The sequence below is a fragment of the Lutra lutra genome, chromosome 11 (assembly GCF_902655055.1).
Source record: "Lutra lutra chromosome 11, mLutLut1.2, whole genome shotgun sequence".
NCBI lineage: Eukaryota > Metazoa > Chordata > Mammalia > Carnivora > Mustelidae > Lutra > Lutra lutra.
In genome coordinates this window covers 94992323-95005162 of record NC_062288.1, presented here as the reverse complement: position 1 = coordinate 95005162, position 12840 = coordinate 94992323, and the positions used below count along the sequence as shown (strand labels likewise).

Genomic DNA, 12840 nt, shown 5'->3' with positions numbered 1-12840 from the left:
TGGGCTAGTGAGCAAGAGGAATGAGCCACTCCCCAAACCCTGCCCACCTGTTGTCAGGAGACCCCCCCCGCGCCCCCAGCTCCATCTGTGCCTGCCTGGAGGTGCTAATGACAGCCAGGTGCGGAAACATTGGGCTCCAGATGCAACAGCACATCAGACGATTTAAAAACAAACAAAAGCCACTTGTTAGGAGAGAGAGCAGCGGGCAGCACCTACCTACATAGTATCCGGCTGAGTTGTCGTCATTGGTCCCCATCAAAATTGAATGCAGCTGTCCTTCAGCTCCGTGCATTCCAGGAGCGTGAATGAATTTGATCTTGCTCTCCAGAACATTCATTCGCCCACTGTGTGTATCTGGCTAGCACTGGCATTGCTTATCATTTTTCCTGACCCATTCCAACTGCCTTCCTCGTCCAGCCGCAGCCAAACGTTGTGGGGGAGGGGGCAGCCGGCGCCGCAGGGCCCCTTAGGCTTCCCCTAGGAGCCACAGGATGCCCAAGCAGCCAGAGAACCCAGCAGTGGATTACACTTTCTCATTCCAGGGATGCGGCAGCAAGAAAGCAAAAGAGCAGAAGTTCTTTTCTTTAAGTTGGGAAAAAAAAAAAACACATTTGTTTTTCTACTGCAGTGATTGAGGAAACCACAAAGGCTTCTCACTGGGCCTCTTCGTGCCTCCGTTCCTCACTCTGTGTCTCTTCCCCTTCTCCAGGCGCTTCACTGCCCACCCTGCATGCGGAGGCCAGCCTCAGTCTAGGTCTCTTTAGCTCTTAAAATTCAGAGGAAGGGGCACCTGGCCAGTTCAGTCGGTAGAGCCTGCGACTCTTGATCTCAGCATTGTGAGTTCAAGCCCCATCTTGGGTGTAAAGATTACCCCACCCCACCCCACCCAAAAAAAAAAAAAAGAAAAGATTCAAAAGAAGACGAACTCCATCTCTGAGATGGCTCCAGGTTCTAAAATTCTGTGGTTCTGGGGCGCCTGGGTGGCTCAGTGGGTTAAAGCCGCCGCCTTCGGCTCAGGTCATGATCCCAGGGTCCTGGGATCGAGCCCCACATCGGGCTCTCTGCTCAGTGGGGAGCCTGCTTCCCTTCCTTTCTCTCTGCCTGCCTCTCTGCCTACTTGTGATCTGTCTGTCAAATAAATAAATAAAACCTTTAAAAAAAAAATAATAATAAAATAAAATTCTGTGGTTCTGTAACCTCCGTGGGGTCAAAAGTGCTTAAACCACAACTCTGAAAATGTGAAGGAACTCTTCAGTGCAAGCACCGCGGTTTTATTCTCTGCCGGCGAGCAGATGGAAGTGGAAAGCTTCAGAGCCAGCGGAGGTGGGCCCTGCGTGACCGCTGCCACGGCCACGGCCCACAGGAGCCATTCTTCCTCCAACGCACGTTCAGGGCTTGGACATGTTCAGGACAAATGGGCTGTCCAAAGAGATGGGTTCATACACAAGGCTTCTTTCAGAGGATTCTCACTGTCTCCTTTAAGGTCCATCTAGTCATTTGGGAATGAAAGCCAACATCCCAGGAAAACATGGAACGTACCAGAATTCCCGCTAGAACCATCACTATCTACCTGCCTCTAGCCTCCAGCCTCCAGTTCTCTGGTCCTGGTCGGCTGGAGACCCTTTTCACTCCAGGCCCTAACGAGCAATGCTATTCACGTTCAGACCCAACGCATACACCACACATGACACACAAATCATTATTTACGACCGGAACAGAATGCAGCCCTCTCTCTTCTAGTCTGTTCTTTTTGTTGTTTCTAAGGCTGATCACAGCCCACTAAAATTATTTCAGGACCCAATGATGGGCTGCAAACTGTAGCCTGAAAAGAAACCTGCTCTAGGCCCAGCTATCGTCATTTATATTTCAATATCCTGGTTTTCTGACTTGTGTCCTCATAACTGCAGTACGTGAGCAGATTAACTTTGCAGACTGGTCCCACGCTGACATAGGTTAGTCCTAAAATTTAAAAATTTTAGAACATGGGGCGCCTGGGTGGCTCAGCGGGTTAAGCCGCTGCCTTCGGCTCAGGTCATGATCTCAGGGTCCTGGGATCGAGCCCCGCATCGGGCTCTCTGCTCAGCAGAGAACCTGCTTCCTCCTTTCTCTCTGCCTGCCTCTCTGCTTGCTTGTGATCTCTCTCTGTCAAAAAAAATTAAATAAATAAAAATTAAAAAAAAAATTTTAGAACAAAGTAAATTCCACACGTTCAGTGATCAAGGAAGTTAAACACAAAGGGTGAGCAACTCACTAACAGTATTTTCATTCCTGAGTATCTGAGATAGAAAGGGATGCCTGAGGGAAAATGGTTCTCTGCTTTGAGAGAAGATTCTTTGAAAAGGCACCAACCTGCCCACTGAATTACTGCTGCTGTTCTCCCTGGGATAAGTCCTAACTTAAGTATTGTCTCGCTGTTACTCAGTAGGTATAAGAAAGGTATAGGTATCATAAAGAAGGTATTCGATGCCTTGTATACTTCCCTTTTGTGAGAAGATATTATGGGTATTATGATAAAATCTTGGGGGTAACATCTTTCTCATTTTGGGGGTGATCCCCTTGAAAGAAAAGACTAGGACCAAATAGTGCGACATGTGTGTGCCATGCTCCTAAGAAGCATGGCAGGACTCCACGGAGTGTTCAGAGAGTGATTATTTGCAAAGACACCAAACAGGAAGGTCAAGAGGCTCTTTCTGACAAATGAACAGATTCAGCATTGCTTTTGTTTGGTTCAGGGGGCCCCAGATGCAGGTGGATGGAAAGGGGCTAGTATATATTGTAAGGATATTCAGGGAGTGCCATATTCAGAGGACCTCCTTTAGCAGGTAAGTGATTTTTATCTTGGCTTTTTTTTTTAATTGTGATAAAATATACAGAACTTAAAGTTCACTATTACAATCATTTTTAAGTACACAATTCAGGGGCAGCATTAAGAACATTCACAGTGCTTGCAACCGTCAGCACTATCCATTTCCAGAACTTTTTCATCATCTCGAACTGAATGTCTGTCCACTCTAGGGAACAGCTCCCCGCTCTGCCTCCCCCAGCCCCTGGTCTCTCTGAATTTGCCTGTTCTAAGCCCCTCACTTGTAAGTGGAATAATCCAGTATTTGCCTTTTTCTGTCTGGCTTATTTCACTTGCTGGCCAGTATCTTTTAGTTCACTTCTTCTCTCTCTAAGGAAGCCAGAGCTAGGTGATTCTGTTAAAATGGGCTCAGGAGAGTTTTATGACAATGAGGTTGCAGGCCAACCTCAGTCTGTTCCATGTTGCAGATACTGCAGGGTTTTGGGTTTTGTTTTACAAACTGAGGGTTCGTGGCAACCCCGCGTCAGCCAAGTTCATCAGCACTGTTTTTCCACCAGCACTTGCTCCCGTCGTGGCTCGTGTCGCATTTTGGTAATGTCTCACAGTATTTTTCATTATTATATTATGGTCATCTGTGACTGGTGATTATGATTCACTGGAAGCTCAGATGATGGTTAGCATTTTTTTTAAGATTTTACTTATTTATGACAGATAGCAAGAGAGGGAACCCAGGCATGGGGAAGCTGGAGAGAGAGAAGCAAGCTCCCCGCTGAGCAGGCAGCCTGATATGGGGCTCAATCCCAGGACTCCCAGGGTGCTAGGATCGTGACCTGAGCCACCCAGGCACCCCGATGGTTAGCATTTTTTAGCAATAAACTACTTTTAAATTAAGGCACATACACTGTTTTTTTAGGTATAACACTATTGCACATTTGCTTCCAGTATAGTATAAACATAATTTTGGGGGCACCTGGGTGGCTCAGTTGGTTAAGTGTCTGCCTTCCCTCAGGTCATGATCCCAGGGTCCTGGGATTGAGCCCTGAATCGGGCTCCCTGATTGGTGGGAAGCCTGCTTCTCCCTCTCCCACTCCCCCTGCTTATGTTCCCTCTCTCGCTATGTCTCTGTCAAACAAATAAATAAAATCTTTAAGAAAACACATAATTTGGGGCGCCTGGGTGGCTCAGTGGGTTAAGCCGCTGCCTTCGGCTCGGGTCATGATCTCGGGGTCCTGGGATCGAGTCCCGCATCGGGCTCTCTGCTCCCCGGGGAGCCTGCTTCCCTCTCTCTCTCTCTGCCTGCCTCTCTGTCTACTTGTGATCTCTCTCTGTCAAATAAATAAATAAAATCTTTAAAAAAAAAAAAAAGAAAGAAAACACATAATTTTTATATGCACTGGGAAACAAAAAAACTCAGCTGATTGCCTTTATTGAGATATTTGCTTGATTGTGGTGGCCTGGCACAGAACTCCAAAGTAGGCCTGTATAGGTGCCTGATGTCAATGGGAATCCGGTAAGGGAGTGTTCACCTATCGAGAACTCGGCTTCCTTGCAACTGTGCCTAACAGAGCAAAGCTGAGAACTGGGGCAGACATTCAGAAGGTGACCTAACAGAGAAAATGCTCATTACAGGGTCTGTGCCCCAAGGAGGATGCAGTGCATTCCTGGGAAAAACCACAGGCCCTCACTTTTATTCTTACAATAGATATTTCTAACAAGCCTCTGAAGTTCAAATCCCATGGCATTTTAGAAATAGCATACTAGAATGAGAGCCGAGAGGGTCCACCCTCAGCGGACTCACCAGCCACAAGAAACTGCAGGGAAGGAAAGAAATCTGGCTCTTGCTCAATTTGGGAGGCTGCCCGGCATCCTCTCTGCGGCAGGGTGGGGCTGATGTTCCAGATGACAGTCCGGGGTAATCCCCACCCCCCATTTGTCCCCGCAGGAGGTCAGTCTCTGCGCACAGAACACTGGGGACTGTGATCAGTCAGGGCTTGCTGATAAAGGCTGTAGCATGATCATGATTCTTTAAGGGAGACTCTCAGTCCTGTGATTTTTTTTACATTCTGAATTCTGGGTAAGCGGTAACTGTACCCGAGTTTGAGGTCCACAGCAGCGCCTGGGAGCTCACTGCTGCTGCACGAATGCCGGTGGCCGGCGCTACCCTGTTTCACTCGATTGCACCTCGGTGTTCGGCTTGACTGAGCCCGTGTGTGGAAGAGAACAAAGAGAAGGCTAGTTTAGACTATAAAATCATCTTCAATAAGAGAAATTCGTGAGCATTCATGAGCATCCATGAGAAAAGAGGCTTTCACTGATTAGGAAGGGTTTGGGGAAGAGAGATGGAAGTGAATGGTTGGGTCAAGACCATAGAGAATGTAGTTCTCAGGTGAAGGCCCCCTGGGGAAAGGTAGCTGAGGCATTGAATTCATCCTCCTAGCTGTCTCAAAGCCTCAGCCAGGCCCCACGTGCCCGGTTGGTCTGTTAGGACTGTGGTACACGCTGTACCTGATATGTGCGTGCTGCCTTTTCTGACCAACCTGTCTTCGGGATGGAGGGTGTGCATTTCTCTCCAGCCTCCTCCATGGAGGCTGCCCCCACCCCATGAGCCTGAGCACGCCCAGTCCAGAGCTTTCCCTGAAGCTGCCCCTTCTCCCCTTCTCTCCGCCACAGCACACTGTCCAAGTGCTGCCACGCCATGGTGGCCGTCATCTACCCCTTCACCTGGCAGCACACCTACATCCCTGTGCTGCCGCCCGCCATGATCGACATCGTGTGCTCGCCGACCCCCTTCCTCATCGGCCTGCTCACCAGCTCGCTGCCGCTGCTCCGGGAGCTGCCACTGGAAGAGGTGAGCACTGGGGATGTCCCTGTTCCCTCCCCGTGGGGGCCAGAGGGCAGAGGGGAGGGGCTGGCTAAGGTATTGCAAGAGAGCACTGTCAGGGGGTGGGGGGGGCCCACAGTTTTATTAGCTACACCCCCCCATGTCTGCCTCAGTAGACCCTCAGGGACTGAAAACTCAGTTTTCTTTAAATGAATGCACTGGCCTGAAGGGCAGCAACCTACAACTTAGCCAGATGTTGAAACACTGGATCCAGAAGTAGCCGTCTACCCTATCCTTCCCTCCCTCCCTCTCCCCAGCACAGAGGAAGAAAGCACAGGGCAGCTAACAAGAGCTGGAGTTTATATCTGGACTAATAACAAAGCTGACAAACACTGTGCTCCTACACACAGGTCCTTTATCACATCAGTTTAAAAAGACAACCACCAAAATGTTTTTAAGGATCCACTTCTGGGTTTTCACGTTTGCCCTCAAGTAGGGAAAGTCCTCCTGGCATTCTGGTGGGTCTTTAGCCCCAGGCCCTTCCTCTAAATAATCTCTGTCTCATTTATGGATTGCTCCCCTCAGTCAGCGAGGGAACCGAGAGAACCATAGGTGCCTAAATGATGTCACTAACTTCTGAACCCCCAGGGGAACGCCTGTCGCTGAAATTCATCCCAGGCCCCCAGATGTGGCTCCTCTGGTTGCCCAGGGAGGCCTAAAGTCCCATGAGTAATCACCAGCACACACAGGTCTTTGAGCATAGGTTTCTGAACCACACAGTTTGTCTGGGTACCCTGTGATCCCTGAACAGTTCGACCCCAAACGTGCTTCAGAAGGAAGGAGAGACCCCTCTCAGCTCCTGGGTAGGGTCTCTGGGATGTATTAGAGCCTGTGTTGCCAGCTGTTGGCAAAAACGTGGTGGCCTTCCAGACCCATGCTCTCCCTCCATCATAGCCAGTGGCCCACGCTGGCTGGGGTCATGCAGGCAGAGACCCAGCATTTTCCTGACCATGTGCCCTAGGCAACGTGCGTGTCCCACCCTACACGGCCCTGGGCCTCAGCCCCGCTCTGAGGAGGGAAGGGGAGGGTGCTTATCCGAGAACCTTTGATGAAAGCCCAGTACTTGCAACCTGACTTACTCTCCTGGTGGATCCACTCCTCCGGATCTCTCTCTTCCTGTCCCATTAAGAGAAATGACAAGGCCGAATGGGTAGCCGGGAGGAGAGAGAGCCCTGGGAGTGGGGAGTGCAGACTTGATGGAATGGGAACAGCAGGGTTCCTCCAGCATCTTTCGCCCACATCAGTAACCCACACACTACAAGTCTGCCCCAGAGGCTCTACCTCAGCCCGTCTCCGAACAGGGCAGGGAATCCAGTCTGTGGCATACACATGTCCCAGCCTGTGGCTTCAGTGTTGAAAGCATGCAGTTCTGGAAAGCCCTTCCCCATCCCCTTCCCCCTCTACATCATTTGTGGCTATAGTGGCAACGTCAGGAAACCACAAATGGGCCACTCCACCCCCCCACCCCAGCTGCCTGTCTGGATGCCAAGAAGGAGGAAGGCTAAGAGTGTCACTACACCCCGGCGACAGTAATCATCCCTTTTCCTCATCTTGCAGGTCCTTGTGGTCGACCTCGTCAACAATCGGTTCCTCAGACAGGTGAGTAAGAAGGCCAGCTTCAGCCCACTGCTCTGTTGCATCTCTGCTGCTGGGCACAAGGCTTTCCAGGTCTGGAAAGGCTCTTTGGTGGGCCTGGGATTGTAAAGCAGGCCGGCGGGCTTGGGCGATCCCTGGCCAGGGCTGGACTGGAAATACACAGAGGTCAGGGCCAAAAGAGCAAGGGTTTGGCAAAGCACTGAGTCCTGTGTGTCTTATCACAGAATGGTTTTCTAACATTTAGAAGGTCTGTATAGGTTGTTAACTACAGACACTTGTTCTTTTCAAAATGTTTTCAAGCAATAACTGTTTAAGTCCATGATATAATATTAAGTGGAAGAAATCAGGACACAAGATTATATACAATATATATTGTCCCAGGGGCGCCTGGGTGGCTCAGTGGGTTAAGCCGCTGCCTTCGGCTCAGGTCATGATCTCAGGGGTCCTGGGATCGAGCCCCGCATCGGGCTCTCTGCTCGGCAGGGAGCCTGCTTCCTCCTCTCTCTCTACCTGCCTCTCTGCCTGCTTGTGATCTCTCTCTGTCAAATAAATAAATAAAATCTTTAAAAAAAAAATATATATATATATATTGTCCTGATCTCTTTTTTTTGGGGGGGGGGTTAAAGATTTTATTTATTTATTGGACAGAGAGAGCGAGAGCATAAACAGGGGGAACAGTAGAAGGAGAGGGAGAAGTAGGCTCCCCATGAAGCAGGGAGCCTAATGCAGGGCTTGATCCCAGGACCCTGGGATCATGACCTGAGCCAAAGACAGATGTTTAACCATCTGAACCACCCAAGTGCCTTTTTTTTTTTCCTTTAATGAAAAGGAGAGAAAAAGAGAAAGAAACACAGTTGGCCATTAAACAACACAGGTTAGAGGTGCCCACTCCCTGCGCAGTTAAAAATCTGTATATATGGGTGGCTCAGTTGGTTAAGTGACTGCCTTTGACTCAGGTCATGATCCTGGAGTCCTAGGATCCATTGAGTCCCGAATCCGGCTCCCTGCTCAGCAGGGAATCTGCTGTTCCCTCTGCCTCTGCTGCCACTAGAACTGCTTGTGCACTTTCTCTCTCTCGGTCAAATAAACAAAATCTTTAAAGAAAAAATTAAATTAAAATAAATGAGTTGACACTTTTTTTTTTAAGATTTTTTGTTTATTTGACAGAGAGATCACAAGTAGGCAGAGAGGCAGGCGGGTGGGGAGGGGGGAGAAGGCTCCCTGCTGAGCAGAGAGCCCGATGCGATGCCGCCGAGCCGATGCCGAGCCGATCCCAGGACCCTGAGATCATGACCTGAGCTGAAGGCAGAGGCTTAACCCATTGAGCCACCCATGCACTATCCCCTCAGATAATCAATTATCTTTTTTGTGTGTGTGCTGATAGCATTTGAGAGCTACTCTTTTAACAACTTTCAGATATACAGTAGATTATAGTTAACTATAGTCACCATGCTATGCATTAGATCCCCAGAACTATTGAGCTTATAACCTGAACTTTGTACCTTGGACCCGCTTGCCCATTTCCCCCACCCCCTGGCTCCTGGCAACCACCATTCTACTCTAATTGTGTGGCTCCAGCTTTTTTTAGATTTCACATATAAGTGCGAACATGCAGTTTTTGTCTTTCTCTGACTTATTTCACTAAGCCTGGTGCTCTCAAGGTCCATCCCTGTGGTCACAAAAGGCAGGATTTCCTTCTTTTTTATAACTAATATTCCATTATATGCGTGTATCTGTGTATATACATTCCATTGTGTACACACACACACACACGCACACACACGCACACACAATCTTATTTTCTTTATTCGTTCGCCCACGAGTGAACACTTAGGTTGTTTACATGTCTTGGCCTTTGCGAATAGTACTGCGATGTTCATGGGGTACAGATGGGATTTCAGGGGCGCCTGGGTGGCTCAGATGGTCAGGTGTCCAACTCTTTTTTTTTTTTTTTAAGATTTTATTTATTTGACAGACAGATCACAAGTAGGCAGAGAGGCAGGCAGAGAGAGAGGAGGAAGCAGGCTCCCTGCTGAGCAGAGAGCCCAATGCGGGGCTCGATCCCAGGACCCCGGGATCATGACCTGAGCCGAAAGCAGAGGCTTTAACCCACTGAGCCACCCAGGTGCCCCAGGTGTCCAACTCTTGATTTCGGCTCAGGTCCTGATCTCAGGGTCATGAGACAAAGCCCTGCGTCAGGCTCTGTGCTGGGCATGGAGCCTGCTTCAGATTCTCTCTCTCCCTCTGCCTCTGCCCCACTCACGCATACGCTCTCTTTCTCTAATTAAAAAAAAAAAAAAAAAAAAGATGGTGATTTCATTTCCTTCAGATACACACCCAGAAGTGGGAGTACTGAGTCATGGTAGTTCTATTTGTAAGTGTTTGAGGACCTTCGTGCTGTTTGCCACAGCACAGCGCTGATTCACGTTCCCACCCACAGTACGTCTAGTGCTGACCATTTCTTTCATGGGCAGAAGCTTTTTAGTGTGACGGAATCCTTGCTCATTTTTGCCCTTGTTGCTGGTAGCTTTTGGTGTCCTGTCCAAACAGCATTGCCAAGACCAGTGTCAAGGAGCTTTTTCCCTGTTTATTTCTAGTACCTTTAGTTTCGGATCTTATCTTTAATCTTTAATTTAAACCTTTAATTCATTTCCTGTTCATTTTTTTGAGTGGTGTAAGATAGGGGTCTGGGGTCATGTCTTTGCATGAATTTCCTGGAACCGTTCATTGAAAAGACCCATCATTTCCACCGTTGAATTCCTAGCTCCCTTGTCAGATATTAGCTGACCGTGTATGCATGGGTTGATTTCTGGGCTCTTGATTCTGTTCCTTTAGTCTGTGTGTCTGTTTTCATGGCACTACCAGACTGTTTTGATTGCTATAGTTTTGTTAATAAAGCTTGAAATCAGGAATTGTGAGGCCTCCAGCTTTGTTCTTTCTCAGGATTGCTTTGGCTTTTCAGTGTCTTTTGTGGTTCCATGTGAATTTTAGGATTGTTCTTTCTATTTCTATAAAAAGTGCCATTACAGGGGTATCTGGGTGGCTCAGTGGGTTGAGCTTTGGCTCAGGTCATGAGCTCAGGGTCCTGGAGCCTGCTTCTCAGTCTCCCTCTGCTGCTCCCCCTGCTTGTGCTCGCTCACTCTTTCTCTCTCTCTCTCTGACAAATAAATAAAATCTTAAAAAAAAAAATGCCATTACAGTTTTGGTGGGGATTGCACTGAATCTATAGATGGCTTTGGGTAAAATAGACATTTTAACAGTTAATTTTTCCAATCCATGAACACAGACTATCTTTCCCTTTATTTATAGCTTTTTCAAATTCTTTCATCAGTGTCTTCTGTATTCCTTTAACTTATTTTTTTTTTAAAGATTTTATTTATTTATTTGACAGAGAGAGATCACAAGTAGATGGAGAGGCAGGCAGAGAGAGAGAGAGAGAGAGGGAAGCAGGATCTCTGCCAAGCAGAGAACCCGATGCGGGACTCGATCCCAGGACCCTGAGATCATGACCCGAGCCGAAAGCAGCGGCTTAACCCACTGAGCCACCCAGGCACCCTTCTGTATCCCTTTTAATCTTCACGATGAGGTAGATATTGATTGGTACCCATTTTACAAGTGGGGAAACTGAGGCTCATATTGGTTGTAAAAAGTGGAATCAAGAAGGGCGCCTGGCTGGCTCAGTCTGAAGAGTATGCGATTCTCAATCTCGGGGTTGGGAGTTTGAGCCTCCTGTGGGGTATATATAAATAAATAGAACTTTAAAAAGAAACAAACATGGAATCACAATTCAAACCTCAGATCTCTGTCTCCAAATCATGTTTCTTCCACTAACCCCAAAACTATGCCGGGTGAGCTGCAGGCTGGGACCTGGTTCTCATCCCCAAAGGCCTTGGGACACTGGCCCACCTGCTCTCTCTGCTTTACAGATGGATGATGAGGATTCCATCCTCCCCAGGAAGCTTCAGGTGGCCCTGGAGCACATTCTGGAGCAGAGGAACGACCTGGCGAGTGACCAGGATGATGGGCCCCCGGACTGCAAGTACGGTGAGAGTTCAGCCGCCTCGTCTCCCCCTTCCATCACTAGCATCCGGCAGCCAGTGGGCCGCTGACCAGCCCTTCCACGTGGCCTTGAGTTAAGTAGGAAAACTGGCCAGAGGGGCGTGCAAGGAGAGAAACCAGGGGCGTAACCCCTTGATCTGGATCTCATGTTGACAATGAGTCGTGAGAAAAATGTTCCCATCTCCCCCATTTCAGCCCTAAAATACCGGATTAAAGGGGAGGAAAAAATGACTTTACCACCCTAGATAACATCTGTCTTGGAGAATGATGATCTGCTCTAGTCCTTACCTGTGTCCCTGGGACTGTCTCAGGCTCTGCCTCTGCCCCCACCCTCACTGGCTCCCGCCCTTCCCCACTTTTCTTAGGCCCCGAGTCCAGCCCCTTGAACGAGGTGGTGTCCGAAGCCTTTGTCCGCTTCTTCGTGGAGATCGTGGGCCACTACTCCCTGTTCCTGACTGCGGGCGAGCGCGAAGAGAGGACCCTGCAGCGAGAGGCCTTCCGCAAAGCCGTCTCCTCCAAGAGCCTCCGCCGCTTCCTGGAGGTTTTCATGGAGACCCAGACCTTTCGGGGCTTCATCCAGGAGCGGGAGCTGCGCCGGCAGGATGCCAAAGGTGAGGAGGTACCTTCCGAGTCGGGGGCCGAGCCAGCTAGAGACGCCCAGGCCGCAGAGGCAGGGAGCAGGGAGGAAGGTCATGGGGCCTGGGTCAGGTGGGAGCAGCGGCGCAGCCTGCCCGGAGGAGGCTCCGTCCCGCTGCCTCAGAGCTGGTCACCCTGCCCCAGTGTCCCGCCTGTCTTCTCTGGCCATCTCCTTCCCCGCTCCCAGCCTCTCCCGGAACCACATTCCAGGTTCTGGTGGCAGGTTCTCCTTCTGTTCCATTTTGCCAACTCGATGAAACTCTCGAGAGCGTGCTCTCCTGTCCCTCGCTGGCCCCTCCTCTCCTTTTCCTCAGGCCTCTCCTCCCTTCTGCCCTTCTCTCCTGCCCATCTCCGCGGGGTGTGGCACCAGCCAGCAGGGGCAGAGAGGATGGCCGTGCCCCCACTTGGTGTGAGCGCGCCTCTTCGCACCTCTTCGCTTTCAGCAGCACAGGAGGTAGCACAGCAAAGACTCCTCAGCCTGGGGAGCTGGCGGGTCCTCTCGCCATGAGCCTGCCCACCTGCACTCACTCTCCTCCCTTTTCCTGTCCCCTCTGGCTGGACTTCATCCCCCTTCCAGGGCTGAGGAGGGGGAGTATGTGAGGGAGGATCGAATCACCCCCCTCTGTTTCTTGGATCATCTTAAGTCCTTCTGGGAATCAGAAAGCTAGAAATGTTGGTGAAGACTGTCACTGATGGGAATCAGACCTGGGTGGGGGAGACAGCCATCAAGGAGAAGCCAGTGCAGTGAACAGCGAAGGCAGCGAGGGTCCCAGGACAGCCTCCGGCCTCAGGCCCCCCTGTCCTCGGGTGCTGTGATGGCCGAGCCTGGGTGAAGGAACCAAAGCCCCCCATTCCTGCAGCTCTT

The 12840-nt window shown here is 49.9% G+C and overlaps 1 protein-coding gene across 1 annotated transcript in view; it reads left to right on the top strand.

The window, feature by feature from the left end:
• The window catches only part of DENND2A (DENN domain containing 2A), a 92927-nt gene that overhangs the window by 77530 nt on the left and 2557 nt on the right, over positions 1-12840 (top strand). Inside the window, exons 15-18 of the mRNA XM_047694464.1 lie at positions 5474-5651; positions 7242-7283; positions 11207-11324; positions 11705-11950. Coding sequence (XP_047550420.1) covers positions 5474-5651; positions 7242-7283; positions 11207-11324; positions 11705-11950 — 584 coding nt within the window. The remainder of the gene's footprint in view (positions 1-5473; positions 5652-7241; positions 7284-11206; positions 11325-11704; positions 11951-12840) is intronic.